This window comes from Tasmannia lanceolata, unplaced genomic scaffold, assembly GCF_043159265.1.
Source record: "Tasmannia lanceolata isolate RefF3 unplaced genomic scaffold, GAP_Taslan_0.1 ptg000006l, whole genome shotgun sequence".
Lineage (NCBI taxonomy): Eukaryota > Viridiplantae > Streptophyta > Magnoliopsida > Canellales > Winteraceae > Tasmannia > Tasmannia lanceolata.
This window is the reverse complement of record NW_027518683.1, coordinates 9308025-9330733: the sequence shown is the minus strand read 5'-3', so window position 1 is coordinate 9330733 and position 22709 is coordinate 9308025. Positions and strand designations below refer to the sequence as shown.

General features: G+C 39.2%; 2 protein-coding genes across 2 annotated transcripts; both read right to left on the bottom strand.

Annotated features, from left to right (window-relative positions):
* Positions 1 to 398: 398 nt before the first annotated feature.
* On the bottom strand, positions 399 to 12385 carry LOC143879587 (eukaryotic translation initiation factor-like). Its single transcript, XM_077382043.1, has 9 exons — positions 11996 to 12385; positions 9355 to 9426; positions 7528 to 7623; positions 6940 to 7173; positions 3585 to 3679; positions 3262 to 3349; positions 2822 to 3172; positions 2489 to 2731; positions 399 to 1743 (listed from the first exon to the last, which is right to left on the bottom strand). Exons 1-9 carry the CDS (start codon positions 12161 to 12163, stop codon positions 697 to 699), a joined length of 2394 nt encoding a protein of 797 aa, XP_077238158.1. The 5' UTR covers positions 12164 to 12385; the 3' UTR covers positions 399 to 696.
* A 5495-nt stretch (positions 12386 to 17880) lies between these two features.
* On the bottom strand, positions 17881 to 20361 carry LOC143879586 (heat shock 70 kDa protein 4-like). The gene has a single exon (XM_077382042.1). The coding sequence runs from the start codon at positions 20084 to 20086 to the stop codon at positions 18119 to 18121; it is 1968 nt and encodes a 655-aa protein (XP_077238157.1). The 5' UTR covers positions 20087 to 20361; the 3' UTR covers positions 17881 to 18118.
* Between the last annotated feature and the right edge of the window lie 2348 nt (positions 20362 to 22709).

Sequence of the window (22709 nt, the reverse complement as noted above, 5' to 3'; positions counted from 1 at the left end):
GATTTCTGATTTCTTTCTTAAATCCAAGAAACGCTGTTGGGACAGCATGCAGCAGCTTGATCGTGAATCAACCTGGATTCTAAAATCCGGGTATCCAAACGCCTCTAAATGAAAAAAAAATCACATATCATCACAATCAAATAAATTAAAGACGACCCCTCTCTCTCTCTCTCTCTCTCTCTCTCTCTCTCTCTCTCTCTCTCTCTCTCTCTCTCTCTCGCTGCGTGAAGAGCTTGGGTCTTCAACGAGAGAGAATCATGCAAAGAACACGTAAAGAAATCATACAAAGCAAAGAAGGCAACAAATACAATTTAAAAGTGAGAGCAACGCATTCAATTCTCAAAATATGGATTGGATATTGAAAACAAAAATCACTATGATAGGAAAATCTGGTGACATAATAAAACACTAATTATATTAAGCTTTGTTGATCTTGAGCATTGGGGCAAATTAGCCACGGCTCAAGTGCAAAAACCCATGGCATTTTTTTTCCTTATGGAATCAATAAACATGCTCATATGACCTCAAAACATATACAGGTCATAAAATTACCTGTTTTTTGCAGCTCCAATTAACACAAATTGCTCGCCTTGAGCGGGAAAAGGAGGAAAAATGTGAAAAAAGATAACGCTAGTTTCACCTAGTAACAGAAAACTTGAAGAACAACAAAAGATGGCAGTGGCAAAGAGGCTAAAATCAAGATAGAAGGCCCTCACATGCCTTGATCTCAGCTCCCTGTGAACCCCTTATCCCCTCTCCTGAGGAGCTTGAGTTGACACTTCTAAGAGCGGCATCAAATATTTCCCTCTGAAACCTGGGATCCTCTACCTTCTTCAAAACCTCCTTCACCACCTTGAAGTCAAGGCCCCCAACCACAACTAGCTGTCCAAGGACCTCGCCAAAATTGCTTGGTGCTTTTGGTATATCAATACCAATGTCATCCAACATTGACCCATAGAGCAGACACCCCGTCCCTATGTCACGGGCCATCAGGACCTTCTCAGCAAGCAAGAACTCCAAAAGCTTCATAACCGGTTGCACGCAAGGAGGGCTTTTCCCCAAACCAAGAGCAATAGCTTCCTTGACGAACTCTGGGTAGTATTCCGGGGCGTTCAGCTCCTCCACACACTGTAAGGCTTCATTAAGAATTCGAACAATGAAATATTCTTCAAGGAGGGAAATGCTCTTTTTGCGCAATTCTTCAGGGTTTGATCTAGCAGGAGCCAACAGTTTCTGAGTAACTGGAAGCTTGGATGCTACTGGGGCAATAGGCTTCGCAGGCCCAGCATTTTGAGCTAAGGGTTCTACACCCAAAGGACGCATCGGAGGACCACCACTGCCCTGCAACAAGGCACTTGTCTTACCAGCCATAAGGCCAGCACTACCTTGTAGCAACAGTCTAGTGTTGATGGATCCTGGCTTGCCAACTACTGGTGCTTTAACACGGGCTGAGGGCTGCACAGGAAGATTCTGCCCTTCGTTCTTAGGCATTGACCTGCCACGAGGGAACTCCCAATTTTCATTATCGATCTCAGGCATGCCCGGCATCTTTCTAGTTCCAGGCATTCCAGGCATCATACCACCAGCACCAGGACGGTTGACAGGGAAACCTCCCGGGCCAATACTCGCTAAGGCACCTGCACCAGTAACACGACCATTTCGCATATTCGCAGTTGCTCCAGGCCGTAATCCGAGATTTTTCTCTGCCTCTGAATGGATTTCTGTTATAGTCTTGGCTTTCACCTGTAAACCAAGGGAAAACAACAAACTCATAAGTTGGAGATGAAAAAAAAAAAATTTGAAAACCCAATTTATTCATTTTTGAACTTTCAACTCTCCAGACACGCATCAATGTTTCTGTTTTTTGCTAGATTGGCCAGTCATATAATTAAGTGGCTGGTCCAGGTTTTGGATCACTGAGGCCATGTCTGGCAACCAGGAATTTTTTTTCATGATATATTATTTCCTCCAAGTGGTGAAAGAGGGCAGGGCGGGTGGGATAAAGAGACTTGAGAGGGCACGATTGTGTAGGGGATGAGAAGTGGCTAAAAACCAAGAAAAAGTCAACCACATTTTGGGTAGAGACTTTTTTCTTTCCTGGTTTTTCAGGCTTTTATTACCCTCTCCTCATTGAGTCCCTCTCATATACCAGGAAAACAAATCACGAATTTTTTTTCATGGTATATTATTTCCTCCAAGTGGTGCGAGAGGGCAGGGCGCGTGGGATAAAGAGACTTGAGAGAGCACGATTGTGTAGGGGATGAGAAGTGGCTAAAAACCAAGAAAAAGTCGACTATATTTTGAGTAGAGTTTTTTCTTTCCTGGTTTTTCAGGCTTTTCTTACCCTCCCCTCATTGAGTCCCTCTCATATACCAGGAAAACAAATCCCTCTCCCGCCCTTCCTCACCTTTATGTAATCAAATATTCCAGGAAAACAAATTCATGGTAGCCAAACATGCCCTGATTGTTTTGAAAGAGGGAAGTTTACCTCTTCACGCCTAGGGATCCAGTTGTTAGCACGCAGCTCCAAAACATTACGAACCATAAACCTCATCCGCGGTGCTAATTGAGGGTTGGTGGTCAGCTCCTTCAGTCGTTTGAAATAGGAATCATTGGCATGCCGGGACTTTGGGATTTCATCCAGCTGCTTACCAATGGTATTGAAAAATTGGCATATTGCTTCCACGTTTTCTTCATCTGGGCAGGTCTTACCATCATGTCCCAAAAGCTCCTGTTTGGAAGGAACAAGGCAGGCACTTTCAAAGCACTAAACCATTTTAAAGACAGAAAGGAGAGACGTGCTGTGAAATATTGTAAAAACCTGAACAATATGATGGACAATTTTCTCAGGCACCATCTTCTGCTTTAAAAGCTCCCCAATGAGGCGAATATTTCCAAGGGTGCGGAGCTTCACCATTCTCTCCTTATCTCTGCGTTCCAATTCTTGCTCTGGGGAAGTCATTTGTCTAATTTCGGCTCTTAAATTCTCAGCACCTTCAAATGCCTCTTGACAATTATTCAAAAGGATCCGCTTAAACGTAATGTCTTTCCCACCTGGTTCTTCAGATGGAAATAGCGGGAGTTTTTCATTGAGATCAGAACATAGAAGGGCATACATGGGACAGAATGTAGGTTCCAACACTGCTTTCTCAAATATCAATGTGATAACACCCTGCATTAGCAAAAGTACATTTACCAAATTGAGCAATTAGAACTATATTAGGAACTTGCTGAATAGAAACTGCATGTGATATGCAAAACCTTTAAGATATCCGATGTTGTGATTCCAGAATCAATCAACTGGCCTTTGAGAATATCAAATTTCTCTGGGGTGAGCTTGTTCAGAATGCTGCAAAACACAAATAAAAAAGGGACGATTTTGCCAGCATTAAAAAACACAAACTGATATTTCGGGCCAGGATAAGTTATCCAAGGGTAAAATGAGCCAATATTTAAGCTGTCCTGCTAGAAATTAATAAAGTCTGCATGCCTTTACAGCCTTCAATTACAATACTGCATAAAATACGACACAGGCAAATGATCAAAGATTGAGGAGACCAAGATAAAAGTTCAAAATTTATTACCCTTTCACCGTTTTCAAAACACGATCTTTCTCAGAGAGATTGCCCTTTCGGGCTGACCATGGCACTTCAGCCTTGATGAGAGCAGCAGGTACACCCTGATTCAAGAATAAACAATGAGAACTAAAACCAGAATAACAACGAAGCATGCAGACAATGTGGAATTAAAAGAGTTCAAGAATAGGCAAGCAAACTTGACTAAAATGAACAAACAAAATAGCAAATTACTTCCAAGACAAGTTTACAAGAAAGACCAGTAGGATATTCATGATCATTTTGTGCAGCTACTGCTACAAACCCATAGATCATTAGAGTTAACATGGTCACTTGAAATTTAGCAAGGACTTAATCATAAGAAACCTGGTTCAAGTCATATAATACTACTAAGTACTAAAGACACTCACTTCATATAATAGCTTTAATTCCAACCACTTAATGATACAATCTCAATGGAAATTGAAACTCCCAGAAAAAAACTATTAACAAAATAAAAAGAAATTCACCAAAATAGTACCATTACAACTCGCACAATTAAAGAAATAACAATAAGCAACAATACAGAAATATATGGGAGAAAAACCTAGAACAGGACCAAATCTGCTCGTGCAGTGACTAGAAATAAAAATAGTATAAAATAAACCTTCAAATCTGAAAATTTTATGTTCCCAATAATTCAATAGCTCTGAAAATCTGTGGATGCTCCTACATAAACTCATCCTTAATTAACGCCTATAAAGTCTAAACAACCCTAAAGCTTTCTAGAAAATCCTAGTGCAGTGACTAGAAATTAAAATAGTATAAAATAAACCTTCAAATCTGAGAATTTTATGTTCCCAATAATTCAATAGCTCTGAAAATCTGTGCATGCTCCTACATAAACTCATCCTTAATTAACGCCTCTAAAGTCTAAACAACCCTAAAGCTTTCTAGAAAATCCTAGACATCCATCGTATTTTGATCCCAATCATAAAAAATACTAAATAAGTATTTTCTTAGGCCTAAAAACTCAAGATAAAATTAGAAGGACAAAACCAGCTCCGAATTGGAAATAACCGAACAAGAACTATGATTTATGCTTTTTAAATAGATTCCACCACAAAGCAAACTAAAATTCCTAATCATTTTGTTCTATAACGTACCAGTATATCATTCTCCATAAACTCAGGGCATGGTTAGGTTGATATATATATATATATATATATATATATATATATATATATATATATATATTTGAAATGACATGGTTAGCTTGAAATTGAGCAATGATTTAAACACTAAGTACTACAAAGGCAACCGAAAAATTAGCGATGCATTTTCCTTAATAAATTTTGTTGTCATTCAAAAAAAACATAATGATGCAAACCTCAATGAGTAATGGAACATCCCAGCAAAAATATTAAGAAAATAAAAAGAAATTCACCAAAATAGTTGCATTACATTACATACCATGAAAGAAATAATAACAGTAGCAATATTACAGAAACATGAAGGAGAAAATAACTAGAACCGGACCAACTCTGCACATGCAGCAACAAATAAAAAGGTAGAAAAATAATTCAAGAAAGACAATCTGATCTAACATCTAAAGAATCATTGTTTACAAAACTAATATCTGACTTCTGAGAAGAATATTCTTTGCTGCCTATGTTACATGGTATACATTTAGATTTAGAACATTTGTATGCACTTTTTTCTTAATGATGAATAATCCATTTTATAAGGAACGGAGAAAACCCAAAGCCCAAGGTGGCCAAGTACAAAAGATACAAGACTAAACCTCTATCAAAAACAAATACAAACAAGAGATAACAAACTCGAGGGTGGGAGAAAATCAAATAGCTCCAAGTGAGGTTCTTTCAACGTCTGTGCGCGCTAGCCAATCGGCCTCACTATTGGCTGACCTCCTAACATGTTGCAAGATAATCTCATGACCCTCTAGATGTTCCTGAATTTCCTCATAGGCATGAAGGTTTCTATAGTCCATCCATCTAATCACGTTTAAGGAGTCCCCTTCCTCGATCAAGTGATCCAAGTCTTCCTTGTCAATGAGTTGGATCCCTCATAAAATGGCCCACACCTACACCTCACTGGAGTCCTTGGTGCCAATTGGACAAGAGAATGCCCACTTGGTAGCCCCGTGATCAACCCTGAGGATCCCTCCCACTCCACCTGGGCAGGGTTACCTAAGCTCGATCCGTCAAAATTAAGTTTCACTTTTCCAACGTCAGAATGGGTCCGCTTAGGGGTCCGAACGGCAATCTTATCCTAGCTCAAACATACCTCCCCCCAAATTGTTTCAAAGTATAACACTAGATACATCCCGAACGTACGAAAAACCTAAAGCCCAGCTGCAAGTCAAATACATCACCTTCACAAACATGGAAGGAGAACCTTTAGATACTCCCTCAAATAGGTGGCTATTTCTTTCCTTCCAAATGATCTAGAAAGTAGCAAGCATAATCTAGAGCAAACATCCTTTTTTAAGCCAGAGAGCACCCAACCAACTCTCAAAAAAACATTAAGCCGGACTGGGAAATCCCACGACATGCCGAAACAACAAAGAATAACATACCACACATCTCTAGCCATCCTGCAGTGCATGAACAAGTGATCAACGATCTCCCCTGCCTCTAAGCACGTGACACAATAGTCCATAATCAGAATCTTTTGATTTCGAAGATGATAGACAATCAAGATCTTGTCCAAAACCGCCGTCACACAAAAGTACACACTCTAGCAGGAGCTGGTATTCTCCAAACTCTACTAACTACAGAGGACGACGCTGCTAGGAGGTTATGGTAGGCATGCAAACAAGATAGGAAATAACTGAGGTAACAAAACACATGTAGTATTGTTAGCTAGTTGCTATTCACCGGAGTACGAAATATCCAAGGCTTCAACCAAAATGTGCAACTCCCAAACTTCAACAATGCCATGGAAGGTTCTAAACCTTTCTTGCACACCCCTTTCTTTTGATGATTGGTAAACTTACAAGCTAGATCCAGATAGGAAATAACTGACGTGACAAAATGCACATAGTATCATCACAGACAATTAAACCAAATTGCCCTCACATTAGCAGATTTCAATGAGATGATACATATAAATTTTGTCCTCCCAGATATCACATATTTAGAGAACTACATAACTGAATAAAAATCATTTAGTCCAACAAAAAGTAATTCACCGGTAATTGAAAAAGTAACAGAACTCAACCATGAAATATCTTTCAACAAGAAATACAAACATCTATGTAAATTGAAGTGAGTTTTAAAGCTAAAAGAAAAATTATGGCAAACGGGGTAAAATTATCTGTGAAATAAGGAATGCCCATAATAATGTGATTAAGTACTATTACCCCTTGTGTAGATGAGATTTGAGCTTTAGAAGAAAATTGGGAGCTTAGTTGGTCTTGGCGACTATACTGACTAGCTTCGTGTTGTCTTGGATTTGATGCGAACGACTCTGATCGACCTGTGTACTCTCGATTTTCCAATGACCTCTCCTCTCCAGAGGTAGGCAATGGCCCTGAACGGCCACGCCAATCACGATTATCTGGCTCGGAATAATGATTTTGAGATTGACCTAGAAGCTGGAGAGAGAGGCAAAGTGTTAAACAATTTGCCAATACATAAAAAATATAAAAGCAATAATTGTTTAAATCTAAAGCTTTTCGAGAAAAAACAAATACAAACAGCATTGTGAAACTGATTGACTCCGTGAAACATGCTTCCAAGAATTAATATGATTTTCAGTATGGATAGTAATACTAGCAAGTATAAAAAAGTAGCGGATACAGATAAAAACATGGAAAGCAACAAAAAGGTGTTAAGTTGTCCCATTGTCCTCACAAATAAAACTTAGAGAGAATTTCCTTCTTCCATCCCAAAAAAAAATGGGGTAAAAAGATTTAAACCGTGCCACAATTGGATGAAAGGGAACTCACACTAGCATCTCCGCGTCCCCAAGTTTGCTCATCGCCAAAAAATTCAGCCTCAATTTCTTGTTTCAGTTTCAAGATGTCTTCAGGAACATCAACAACCTATAGAGACAACGTAATAAGAAAAATTAAGTCAAAATGAGTAAATGTTTAACTGTGATATACACTTGGACCAAATAAACTTATATTACTGCTTAAGGATCTCAAACAAGTCAGCTGAAAACAATTAACAAAAATAATAATAAGTTACATGGAAAAGATAAACTCTTAATAACTAAAGCGAATCATCTATAGAAGTACATTTATAATAAAACAACAAATGTGATCCCTTAAATGAAAAGAAGAAAATTAAACGCTTCAAACATGTTCACGTACCATGTCCTTTGTAGAAAGAAACCAATTTCAGAGTTGAAAAACATGTTGCAGAAATGAACACAGCATGGTTTCTCAACATGGGAAATATGGGAAGAATCAAGGGGTAAAGGGAAAAACACAGAGCAGTATCACAAGGGAAATGCATGGGGGATGTGTTTCCCCAGCACATGCATGGGGAATAAATTGGTTCATTACCCCACCGTTCTAGTGAATTCTCTCTCCGTCTATTGATTATCATTTTCTCATTTTTCCGCTGCTTGCAACACTTCTTGCTTTTGTGCATTCAGCTATCTCGCTGAAATGATGGTCAGAGGGTATCACTACCAAAATGATGGTCCAATTCTGTTTTCATAGCATACGACCGGGAGAGAATGGTTGTTGCTCGCACTAAATGGCTAAACTTCTTGAAATTGAAGTCAATGTGAAGCCGCTATGAAAGACAACCAAGGCGAAAAAGGTACAACTCCCTTAATAGGGCGTCAGAAAAGCTATAAAGGTGCCAGTAAGGAAAAGGAGGCCTATGTTGTTTAAACAAACATGAAGGACAATCTCCAACAACCCGAAACAAAGAAAGAAAATAATTAAGGCACAAGCAAGAGGAGTCCATCTTTGCAAGACAAGTTGGCCAAAAAATATTCTTTCGATTTGGAAGAAACGACCAACATCTTTGAGCTCCTGATTTCGATAGGGAAAATACAGTTGCCCATGCCAAAGCGGCTGGAACAAGGAGGATGACAAATGATCCCAAATATTGCATCTCTCACCGGCGTGGTTAGTCACCCCATAAGGGCCTATTAAGTAAGATGGGTCTCGATAAAGTCAAAGAACTGAGCGGTAATTATTTTAACATCTACAGACCCTTCCAACGAGGTGTCAATCCCGTTTGGATCTCCCACTGAAGTCCCAATAGTCGTAGAGGAAGATACTGAGTCAGAAAGAATGATAGTGTGTATCAACCTCAAAAGCAACGGAGTTGATGGCTTAATTCCCGTCAAAGTGTCACCCGGGGAAGTGATCCTGGTTCACTAAGACTAGCTAGAAGACGAGCAGTGGGAACGGGTGAAGATCAAGAAAAAAATCTTCCTCCAGGCCCGTAACGCGGGTTGCGAAGAAGGAAGGTAATCCACGCCAAGACAACCGGCCTGGCCTTTCATAAATCTTGCCTTTCTACTTTTCCTATTGACTCCATGAATTAGCGACGACCTGTCTTTTCAGCGTAGAAGCTTGCAGGTTCGGGAGCTGAATAATCGTCGAAAAACTCAGTGACAATAAATATTCGAGCAATCCATTTCAAAAAAAATAAATATTCGAGCAAACCTTATGAAAAAAAAAAACTTTGGAAACAAGCAAGTCCTCCCGTTGGCTATCAAGCATGGCCATGGCCAGCCCCCAAAACTCAAATGAACATATAAAGAGCATGCAAGAAAAAAAGTCATGGCAAAACAAAAAGTGGCATACCTCCCTAAGTTGCAAGAGTTGGTCTCGTGTATACAGAACACGCTCACGACCCTCAAACCGTGAGTCTCCAACCTATAACAGCAGAACCATTAAAATAGTCAATCTACCTATTTTTAGTTTGACTATATATTATGAATGTCATAACAAAAACAAAACAAAAATGTTAATTTCTCAAATGTAAAAAAAGAAAAAAGAAAAAAGAAAAAAGAAACTAATGAATAATAATGTTAACCAAATAGAATTACAGACTGCACATTTACTGAAAAGTGAAAATGGGAAGGAAGCTTTTCTTATTGCCCTACGTAGCAACAAAATGAGCTAAAAGAAAAACAATAGAGGTTGTACAACCAAACGATTTATGAAGACTGTTGTTAAGGGTTCTGATATATGCATTAGGTTACAGGGTAGTTACTCTGAGTGGGGCTTATCTTATATCAATTTTTATGTAGATTAGGTAGGTCCATCATGGATGGCCCTAATGGTACAATTTGTGATTATTCTTAAGTGAAATTATTTGAGGGCTTCGAGTCAAGTGGTTGGGTATTTGAAGGGAAAAATCCTCTGGTATAGCGGGCATCTAGTCTTTCTGTGTTTCATGATACTTCGGTGTCATCCTTCTACAAGTCTTGGGAGGAGATCAGGCAAAGCAGCCTAAATAGTAAATACCCTCGGCCTAGATGGGACGCTCCTCTTGGGAGGCTTAAGCTGAAATTCACCCGGTAGAGTATTGGAAGCCCTGTCCGGCTAGTATTGGCGGGATGAGGAACGATGCTCGTGAAGTTCCCTGGGCTTATTCGGGACCCATAAGAGAGAAGGGCTCTAACGAGGAAGAGGTTCAGGCTCTTCTTCATATGATCAGACTGGTGGACCAATCTCAAATAGACCAAATTATTATCGAGGGAGATATCACTCAAAAAAATCAAGGGAGATTCCCTCATCATTCTTAGATGGGTGAGAGATAGGAACTTGTTCCCATGGAGATTTTTAGATGCTTTGCAGGAGATTCGGAGATTCATGATCAATTATAAGGACAAGATACAGAAGTTCGGCACGTCTTACGATCGGCTAACTCAGAGGCGAATGGTCTTGTTCTCTTGGGTGTTGACAGAGAGGCGTTTTTTACCTTCGATTACTTATCTCCTTGAGGATGTTAAGCTGGTTGTATTATGCTTGCTTTGTATCCATTATATTATAGGTTTGTTGTATGTATTTCCTTTGACCACTTCGGTTATTGGGCTTTTTCCCCTATTTAATCAAATTTCCACCATTAAAAATTAGGCCTTTTTCCCAGTGTGAATTGTGGACAGCTTGGTTCTTGTGTTCTAATACCAGAAGAAAAAATAATAATTTGAGCAGACACAAGCACAGTGGTTAAATACAACGGTATACTTGGATTGGCTTACATGAGATACATATGTACTTTGTACTGATGCTGCATACAATTCTGGTGCTGATAAAAACAATAGTAAGTTGTTTCGAAGCACCCTGAAGATTCCATCCTACAGCTTCCCACTATGAGTAGGTTATTAAGTGTAAAATCAAAGAAATATATCTTAGAAATATTACACGTGAAAGCCTCAGTTTTTTTTTCTAAAAAAAAGGAAGGGGAACAAAATTTGCTCATAAACAAACCAAATCTACGACAGGAACTAGCATAAAGTGTTTCATTCGATCCGAGTAGAAGAAGCCAAAAAGGTTTAACATAAGGGTTCACACACTGGAGAAATTAAAGATCAGAATATAAGAAACAGCGGAAATTCAAATATTTCAGAGCCACTGAGTAGTGCAAATATGGAGGTCCGGGGGAAAAAGGGAGGACATTAGAATAGAAACCAAAAAGAAAAGTCAAAAAGAAAGAAAGAAAGTTTCATTGGTTAAAGAAGACTCCAGAAAGTGCATGCTACTTGGCAGCTAAAGCATTCACCTCCAGAGAAAAAAGAAAACAAATGATAAGCAAATTTCTACCTCCTTCAATTATCATCGACTCGCACTTTGCAGTATTTCATAACAAAAAAATCCCAAGCAGAAACAAGTGTAAATCCAATACACAGTCACAAATACACACATATAAACTTAACAAAGAAAGACAAAATCATTTAAATAAATTTCCAGAAAATCCATAGACTTCATAACAATAGCACAATCAAACCAAACAGAAAGCACTGATTACCAGTGGATTGAGAATTACTTACAGCAAACCTTCTTAACATCTTATCAACAACTTTGCAACGTTTAATAACACAAACAAATCAAGTATAATATGCAAAATCCACCGAGAATTCCCTAACAAGATCGAAGAGTCACCTCACAAAATCCAAATAACCAAATTTACAAGCTAAATAACAACATCAAAAAAACAAATCAACAGAATCATCTATCACATAGAGCATGTCTCCAGAACAAAAATAATCAATAAAAGAAATTAAAAAATAAAACAATCCAATCCATCAGATATTCAAACCCTACCCCAAGATAGAAGGAAACGCTAGATCCGTACGTATTGTTAGGGTTTTTCAGTTTTTTTTTTTGTTTTTGGAAGGTTAGGGTTTTTTTCAGTTCCTTTGAATGCTTAGGGTTTTTTCTACGGATTGTTAGGGTTTTTTCAGGTTTTTTCAATGGTTAGGGTTTTTTCAGTTCTGACCTTGAAAGATGTTGGAGCGATGCCACCATGGGGACGGAGGATATGAAGATCGGAGGAAGAGATGGACGAATTTCCGAAAGCAGAATCCAAACGAGGGCCAAAGAATCGACCGCCTCGATTGCCTCCACCACCAGGACGTAAGCTCAGGACCGTCTGATCTGCCTGCATAACTCTCTTGATCACGCTATCTGAAAGATCGCGACCGTCGGATTATCCGAAAAGAAAAAGAAAGAGAAAGGGTCGAATAAGATGGGGGGTGAGAAAAAAGAAAAGAGGGGGTGGAGGTGTGAAAAAAAATAGGGGAAAGAGGGTTTAAATATGAATACAGAGAGAGCCTTTCTTCCCAAAGGGCTCCCTCTCTCGCAGATGCAAAAGAGGAAAGAGAGAATAGAGAGAAGAGGAAACTCACTTTTTTATTTCTGAATTACGCCTATGCTGACGGTATATTTTTGTTTTATTCACCCTTTCTTTGGGCACAGATAAATTCGCATCCCCTGTGGATAATTCGCACCACTTTAACGTGAAACTGAAGTTAAAAAACGTCAAGGTCTGCCGACTCTGCCCATACCCTCCTTCCAAGGAGTGTGAATTATCTTACAGGGGGTGCGAATTTATCGCTTACATTTTTTTTAATACTAAAAGAAGACGGTGATCTATAGTTCTACACTTCTACACGACTGGGTCCGTTACTTTTTCTGTTGACGAAATTGTCCTTTGGCTTCTACAAATAACCCAACACGTTCAGCTCTACACGACTGGATACTGTTACTTTTTCTGCGGACGAAATTATCCTCTAGTTTCTACAAATAACCCCAACACGTTAACCGGGTATAAATATAGAAAGCATATTTATGGCTAAGCAGATCTAAGGAAATGATAAATGCGCCCCTCTTCATTGCCTGAGACACCCGGCTACAGTATATCTATGGCTGCAAAAGAGCTGATGTACTTCACATTTGAAGGAATGAAGTGACTTGATTGCCACGTACAATGCAGCTAGATGTCCCAAGTGATGAAAAGGGGCGCATTTATCATTTTCCCAGATCTATTGCTCATAAATATCGACACGAAAACGGCATGCGTGCTTACATAGTTACATGTGAAAACTTAGTAATTTTATGAGTAAATTTACATGGGCGCAATTCATACAAAATATCCCCTGTTATGAATATCCCCCGGCCAATAGAAATCGTTAACTTTTAAGCCTTTTGGAGTGAATGGTGGCAAGCCCTTTGTATATCCTAACAATATCTATTACAGGACGGGGGGGATATCAATAAGAGGGGGCTAAAATATCACTGCCCATTTACATTTGGTGAAAATAGAGCCGTAGCTTAAAATGGAAAGTATTTAATAGGTACAAAGAAATTTTTATTTTAATGATAGAAAATTTACATGTAGAAGATATTTAATAATTGTTAAGAAAACTTTACAATTAGAAGGTTTTAAATAAAAGAGATGAACGCTTTTGCAAAGAAATTGGCCGGAAGAATATCTCAACGGGAAAAAAGGGTACGTTAGTCATTTCAACATTGGAAATCGAAGGGTACGACTGGCGGTGGACCCCACGACCGAAACTTACCCACTCGTGTCCTAGTTCGACGCACTTATGCCATAGACCCTGACAAGTCGATCTCCAACGCACAAGTGTAGTTTACATGGCATATATGATGCATGAGAATTTAATTGGGGGGCACCTCGAAGCACTCCCCAAGGTCCCCTTCTCGTCCTGGTTTAGTAATCAAAGGGTTTGGATCATCCTAAGAAGTGGGCCCTAGTCAAGGGTGTCAATTTTGGCTCGGGCTCGAAAGCTCGCTCGAGTTCAGCTTGAAAAAAGCTCAGCTCGAGCTCCGCTCGAATCCTTAACGAGTCCTAGTGCTTTTTGAAAATGACTCTCTAGTACTTTTTGAAAATGACTGAACTTCACGAGAGCAAGACATATAAAATCGCCAAATGTTGTCCCTCCTATGTGTGTTGGAGGAATTTTTTTGGAAAAGTTCGGAAAGGGAAAATATTTCTAAAACTTAATACAAATTTTTAAACAATAAAAAAGATAATCTGAACCAATCCTATTTCAATTTTGTATAGAGGGATCTTTAATTTATGATAACATTCCTAAATTAATAATAATAATATCATTTTCCTCTAGATTGTGGAAAGAAAACATTTCCGAGTAAAAAAATTCAACATAAATGTTTTTCTTGAAATCTAAACAGGGCCTGAGCTTACAGCACAGGGATTTTGACTTTATTGTCAAAATTAGGCGCCTTTAACCTCAAGGGTTAGCCAGGGCACCCTTCATTTTATTATTCCACTTTTGATAATGGCAGTGCACAGGGACAAATGGGGAGAGAGTGAGGGAAGTTGGCCCCACTCAAAAGCCCAATTTTTTTTTTAATTTTTTTTGCCACGTTTATTACTAAGCAAGGATCAATGCTTCTTGCTCCATGGATCTTCAAGCTTTGCCTTTTACTCCATGAATTGATCCAATGCTTCATACTCCATGGATGATCCCTTGTTCGCTACTCACTACACTAGCACGGCGCTTTCTTTTCTCTCACTGTTTTGCATATGAGCAAGGATCGTATGAGTACATCCTACATATATAACCAATTAAGCATTTACGATTTAAAATACCTTGAAACAAGAGTGGATTTCACCTTAGAAAAAGGTTGAAAAAATTGATGCGATCTAAAACCATGGTTTTAAATTTGAACCGAAATCCGAGGATTTCGGTGGGGACCGAAACCGGTATTTGGCGAAATTAGAAATTTTGCCATTTACCAAATTTCAGTCCGAAATTTCGAGAAAATGCATTTTTTATTTTTAAAAAAAGCGTCACAAAATTTCGGTCCGGAATTTCGAACGAGAGTACCAAATTTCGGAATTTCGAAAGTCAGAAACCGGTACTGAAATCGAAATTTTAAACCTTAGCTAAAACACGACAATAGAGTGTGCAGAAAGCAAAAATCTTTCCTGTTTTAACAGAATTTTAGTTATTTACGGGAAAAAAAAAAACAATGTAGAAAACGAGGTAAGCTTGTCTCCCTGGTTGATGATGTGGCACCAATTAATTAGACGTATTTAACAGTAAGGGTTAGCCCTTGGCTAAGGCTTTGTCTATCAACCATGAGGTGGTAGGTTCGATCCCAACTCACAAAAAGAGGGTTAGTCCGGGCATCCTTCATTTTATTATTCAAGTTTTGATGATGGCAACACACAAGGACAAACGGGGGCAGTTGACCTCACTCAAAAACCTAATTTTTTTTTGGTAAATGATTTCAGCACTCCAATCTTTTTATAAGATGCACATCTTATTGTTTAATATTTAGAGGGCTTGTAAAAACTTTTTGAGAAATGTACTATTTTCTTGACACCCCTTTAAGTACTACACGACAAGATGTGTCGCGCATCTTATACTTACAAAAGGAGTGGAATGCTCAAATCATTTCCCTGTTTTTTTACTTAGTGTCTGTTTAGATACCTCACAGTTTGTATTTGGATTTGGAATTTAGTTTTGAATACAAAATGAATAGATCTGGCAGCTCACTCAGAGGGAGACAGAGAGGAAAGGGGGTACTTCCTAGTGGAGGGGAGAAGTTGAGGAGCAAAGAGGGGGAAGGAAATTGCCAGATATGTGGATTTCTAATTTCTTATTTCCACAGCAAATTTAGCAATCTTATTTTTTTCACTGTCAGCTGCTGAATTAGAAATCCAAGAATTTGATCCAATCCAACTTACAATGCAAAAAGGGCTGCAAATGTGAGAAATCCAAATCAAAATATTCTCGGCATCCAAACGGGCCCTTACCTATTATGTAAAGGAATGACCTAGACTCGCTCAACACCGAGCTATTGCTTTTCGGTGCCTATTTGTCTTTTTCCCGATCGTGGCGTTTAGACTTTTTCCTATTCTGCCTCGAATCAATGCTTCATGCTCCATGGACTTTCAAGCTTTGGGTCCACCCCATCACTTGATCCAATGCATCATGCTCGATTTGCTGCCATTCTGTCCAGAAGTAACGTCCTTTAGGTGATTTTTCACACCCTTTTTTTTCTAACTGTTTTTGGTGTGGGCATGGATTGTATGAGTACATCCAACATATATAACCAGTTAAGCATTTACAATTTAAGATTTTTTGAAACAAGAGTAGATTTCACCGCATAAATATATATAATTCTTCTGTTGTATTGTTTCCTGTCTATTCTATTATGTGGTTCCCTCTTGTCGTCGAAAAAAAAATTGCTTGGTTCACTATACACAATTTAGAAAATGGTCTGAAAAAACTGGTGCGAGCTAAAATAAGATGTTAGAGGGTGCATAAAGCAAAAATCTTTTATGTACACAAGGACAAACGGGGGCGAGTGGGGGCGGGTGACCACACTCAAAAACCTATTCTTTTCTTTTTTTTGGCCACGTTTACTTATTATGCAAAGGAATGGCCTGGGCCTGCTCGACATTGTTGCTTTTCAGCGACTGTTTGTATTTTCCCAACTATGGTCTTTGCACTTTTCCCCATTCAGCATCGGATCAATGCTTCCTGCTGCATGGATCTTCAAGCTTTGACTCCACTCCTTGACTTGATCCAATGCTTAATGTTATATGGATTTTCAAGCTTTGGCTTCACTCCATGACTTGATCCATGCTCCAGGTCAATGCTTCAATATGCAGCATATTGAACATTGCTGAGAATTCTTACGCAACATTGAAACATTAGTAGCGCAACTAATATAAAATGTCACACTGTGTTTGTTGTCATCAAAACATGCCTAGAGAGAATGAACAAGGTTGAACCCTTAGGCTAACATAATTGTTTTCCAAGAAGAAATCACAGCCGATATGAAATCTAAGTGCTCTGACACGGATTCCACGTTACCCCCCTTTTTACCTAAAGGAATATGCAAATGAACAATGAAAAATCAACATGGCAACAGGAAAATCACCTATTTCCTACCTCTTTTCGGTGGCAAATGACTAGCTGATTGGGGTCATAAGAAACATGGGGCTATTTCGTTGTGGCTTGCCTTCTTTTTTTTATTTTCAAAAGAACCTTTCCTTGAAGAATGGGTCCCATGCATGTGGCCAATTCATTTTCCATGATTTTTCACATTTCAAAACCGAAAATTTCCCCTATATACACAAATGTTCAATCCTTGGATATTTTCTAAAGATTTTTAACTGATGGTCATTCAAATGTGGGGTATTTTTATCATAAAACATTGTCATAATAGCCAAAAGGTGGAAACTCATTTTCAGGGAAAATATGTACCCTAGATAAACAACCCCCTATGAGTATATTCCATTTTTTTTTTTGGAAAAGTGCAAAAAAATGAAACGACACTAACGCCCTTTAATACACCTTAATTACATGCACAAAATGGGAGTTGATTTTCAAAATATGTTTATCCTTGATTTTCAAAATACCTTGGTCTATTTTCTCTTATCTTTCTGAGTTTGATTATTTGAGTTTGCAATATTTCATTATTCATAATTACAATTTGCCCCAACAGTATAGACCCCCAAACCTTTTGCCCTAGGCAAGCTGGGTTTTGACAACCACCAAATTTAGTAGAAAAATTGAGAATCACGACCTATCATAAATAAATTACATAATCATAAGTCGAAGATAAAAGGAGGAGAAGAAGAAGACAAAGCAAGCTCAGATACTCTCTGAGTGAAATCTATTTGCATAGGGTGTTTTTTATTTAGAGAAGACAGATTGCTTTGAACAGAGTAACAGAAGAACTTCTGATTCAACAAGACAGTTTTCTTCCTATGCAGCTTCACCTAAAAGTTCACAAATCATTCAACATCAAGAGAGATTAATAAACAAAAACAAATTAAAGGAATGCTAATTCATTTTAATAACATCAAATTGGAGGCCCTTTTGAACATCAAACTTTCATTTTATTCACAAAAGCATGTATATAGGACTCTTACACCATAAGATTTCCCATTTTCACTCTATTGGAAACCAACCACTACTTGCATTCAAATAAGAGAGAAATAACCCCAGACATACCCATTAACAAAACACCAAAAAAGAAAAAAAAAAGACTCAATTCTGAAACCCTACAGAAGCACAACCAAAACAGAGTAACACCAAATCTTCATTCAACCCCTTTAATCAACCTCTTCAATCTTGGGCCCAGCACCAGCTCCCGAACCAGAGCTCTTTCCACCAAACCCACCACCATTCATATCTCCCATTCCACCCATTCCTCCCATTCCAGCACCATCTCCCTGATACATTTTCGCTATAATCGGATTACAAACCTCCTCCAATTCCTTCAACTTATCCTCCAACTCCTCCACCTCCGCCAACTGATTCCTCTCCAACCACTCAATCGCCCCATCAACAGCCTTCTCAATCTTCCCCTTCTCCGCCCCCAATTTCCCCGCAAACTTGTCATCCTTCACAGTATTCCTCATATTATAAGCATAATTCTCCAACGCATTCCTCGCATCCACCTTCTTCTTCACGTCCTCATCCTCCGCCTTATACCTCTCCGCATCCTTCACCATCTTATCAATCTCTTCCTTACTCAACCTCCCCTTATCATTAGTAATCGTAATCTTATTCTTCACACCCGCAGTTTTATCCTCTGCAGACACATTCAAAATCCCATTCGCATCAATATCAAAACATACATTGATCTGAGGAACCCCACGCGGCGCCGGAGGAATGCCTGAAAGCTCGAATTTTCCTAGCAAGTTGTTATCTTTCGTTCGCGCCCTTTCCCCTTCATATACTTGGATCAAAACTCCAGGCTGACTATCTGAATATGTAGAAAAAATCTGTTCTTTCTTGGTTGGGATTGTTGTATTACGAGGAATTAGAACAGTCATAACTCCGCCTGCGGTCTCGAGCCCTAGACTTAAAGGAGTTACATCAAGAAGGAGAAGGTCTTGAACCTTCTCATTCCCTTCACCGCTCAAAATCGCAGCCTGAACCGCAGCCCCATAGGCCACAGCCTCGTCAGGATTAATACTCTTACAGAGCTCCTTCCCATTGAAGAAATCCTGCAAAAGCTGTTGAACTTTGGGAATTCTCGTAGACCCACCAACCAGAACAACCTCATGAACATTCCCCTTATCAATCTTCGCATCTCTCAAAGTTTTCTCCACAGGCTCCATACATTTCCTGAACAAATCCATACACAGCTCTTCGAACCGAGCTCGCGTAATCGTCGCATAGAAATCAATCCCTTCATAGAGAGAATCAATCTCTAAAGTAGTCTGAGTAGTAGACGATAGAGTCCGCTTCGCCCTTTCACATGCAGTTCGGAGCCTCCTCAGAGCCCGAGCATTGCCACTAATATCCTTCTTATGCTTTCGTTTAAACTCCGAAACAAAATGATTAACCAGCCGATTATCAAAATCTTCACCACCCAAATGAGTATCTCCAGCTGTAGCTTTAACTTCAAAAATCCCTTCTTCAATAGTAAGAAGAGAAACATCAAAAGTTCCTCCACCCAAATCAAAAATAAGAATATTTTTCTCACCCGACCTCTCCCCTTTCTTATCCAACCCATAAGCAATAGCTGCAGCCGTGGGCTCATTAATCATTCTCATCACATTCAAACCCGCAATCGCTCCCGCGTCTTTCGTAGCTTGTCTTTGAGAATCATTGAAATACGCAGGAACAGTTATAACCGCGTTCTTCACAGTAGAACCCAAATAAGCCTCGGCGATTTCTTTCATCTTTGTTAAAACCATGGATGATATTTCCTCGGCTGCGAATTGCTTTTCCTCGCCTTTGTATTGAACGACGATCATGGGTTTATCTCCTGGCCCAGAGATTACTTTAAAGGGCCAGTGCTTCATGTCGCTTTGAACAGAAGGGTCGGAAAATCGGCGTCCGATTAATCGTTTTGCGTCAAAGACTGTGTTGGTTGGATTCATGGCCACTTGGTTTTTCGCCGCGTCTCCGATTAATCGTTCGGTGTCTGTGAAGGCTACATAGGAGGGTGTTGTTCTGTTGCCTTGATCGTTGGCGATTATTTCAACTCGATCGTTTTGCCACACGCCTACGCAGCTGTAGGTCGTGCCTAGGTCGATTCCGATTGCCTTTCCTCCCTTTGCTGCCATTTTTGTGTAGAAAAGGATGGATTTTTTGGAGAGATATGGAAGTGTGTGAGAGGTTTTGAAATAGAGGGGATTTATAGAGAGATTTGTGAGTGGTATGAAAGCTTTGTGAGTTTCTGAGAGCTTGAATTCTTGTTGTGTGATTTGGGTGCTCCATGGGGGAGAAATATATAGGGTTTTGAGGGAAGTTTGGAGAACGTTCGAGAGGTGGGGAATAAAAAAACAAAAGAGAGGTTACTGAACCAGGGAAAAACAGAGAAGAGGATTCGAGAGAGTTATGGGAAAAGGGAAGAGGGTTCCAGAGACACCTGCAATCAGAGTCTTACTAGATACTTCTGGAGAAATGATTCCAATACCTTCGAATTATGCTGTATTTACATTGATTACCATGACCAAAATAACCTTGGCTGGTGATGCAGTAGAAGAGAGATCGACTTAAACCAAGTAGGGGTATTTATGGAAAAGGAAAATATTTTAGCGAGAGTTGATTTCGAGGAAGGACACGTGTGCCTAGACTATTTACTCTCTTACGTGTCACCGTCACTGCTTTGCATGTTAAAGAACTCTCGAGAGGCTACTCGTAATGGGCCTTCCTTCTGCTGGGCTTCTCTTTCAGCCCCATCCACCAAACGAATCTTTAGTTTGGAAGCCCATATGTTTTGTTGTGACCTGTGAGAGTGCTTCAGTGGGCTCCACCTACATTTTGCCATAGTGGGTCCGACCCTTCGTTCCTCCACTTGATTCTATAGCCCAAAAACTCATGTCAATCATTCATTTTTTAACATCTTGCCCAAAGCCAGGCTTCTCAAAATGGACGGTTTGGATAAATCAAAGGCGCACATTACATTGTATTAGAAGTAATTCCTCAAGGGGGCATGTGTATCCACCAATAACCAATCCAGGGAAAAAAAATTCCGAGATCTAATAGGCCGCAAGAAAAGAAAAGAAAAATTATGAATTGGAAAAGTATTTTTATAGAAAATGAGTTTACCAAAAGGAGATGATATTTTTACCCCAGTTCGCATTCACCCCCTCTAATGTGATTTGAGGTCAAAAAGCGTTAAAGTTGCCAACTGTTCACGATATAAGGGGTGAAAATATCATCTCCCTTACCAATTCCTGAAAATTTTATTTTCCATGAATTTTTTTGGGTATAATCCAATAGGCTTAAATAAGAGAGGGTAAGCCATTTCGTGATAAACCACTCCTGAGGGACTTTACCCTTGAAGTGCCGTTTCGATACGTGGATTTTAGAATTCGGGATTTCTTCAAAATTGTAGCTAAGAGACGAGAGAAGAAGCGCACCAACCGTTGTTTTTTACTCATTTTTTACTTCTCACCCTTCTTTCCGTCAGCAAGAAAGTTGCAGATCCTCCCATATTTTCAGGTTTTAGAAATCTTAGGATGAAGGAGAGATTTTTAAAACTTGATTTTCTCACTTAAAATCCAAGAAACGCTGCCACGACAACGGCAACAGCTTAATCATGAACCATCTTTTACACTGTTTTCAAACTAAAAACCTAGATTCTAAAATCCACATATCCAAACGGCTCCTAAGGGGCTGTTTGGATACGCAGATTTTAGAATATGGGAATTCTTCAAAATTGTAGCTAAGAGATAAGAGAAGAAGCGGACCAGCCTTCGTTTTTTACTCGTTTTTACTTCTCGCCCTTCTTTCCGTCAGCAAGAGAGTAGCAGATCCTCCCATATTTTCAGGTTTTAAAAATATCAAGGAGAAATTTTTAAAACCTGAATTTCTCACTTAAAATCCAACTTGTCAGGACAGCATACAACAGCTTGATCATGAACCCTCTTTTACACTGTTTTCAAACTAAAAAACCTGGATTCTAAAATCCGCGTATCCAAATGGCCCCTTAATGAAGATCCGGGTGGATCGTGGCATTGGTGGCAGGGTACCACATGTGGCGGTAAACATTGAAACCCACGTGTCTTTTTTGCCACTAGATGACGTGGCGGCTTTTTGGCATGTTGGCAAATTTCATTGGACAAGTGGCACTAATGTGGCTGGCACGACCACAGGGTATGCATAGATACAGAAAGAATATGCAAAAGAATCCTAATTGCATAAGGAGAGAATGAGATGACAATTATCTTATACTTGATAACAATTATCAACAAGGGAAAGAGAGTCCCATCTTTGGAAAAATCGTCAAGCTAGACGTTCTTGTTGCTGAGGACAATTGTTTGCCTTATCTAATTTAGTTAAAGAGATATATGTAATCTGGGCATTAGTTCCCATGGGCCATTTTTAGCTTTTACCTATTGGACATCATAGTTAGTGTTTCTTTTAAAAATAACAAGAAGAAGAAAATGGAGAGAGAGCTCCATCTCCAGTAACGTTATTCTCTTTGCAAATTTGGTTTGAGAAAATCCTGACTTGATATAATTTTTAAAGTCTGTGAGGTATAAGCTTGGTGTTGTTTTGTTTAGGGACAATCCAGCCTAGAGTTACGCTACACTTGCAGCCCAAAAGCATCCATTAGTTGATCGGTTTCGTCATCCGACAACGGAAAAATCTGATACATCCAATATCAGATCAGTTTGGGTCATTGAAATAAGCGAGTTCTACAATGAGTCCATTTCATAGTGTATTTATGATTTAAAT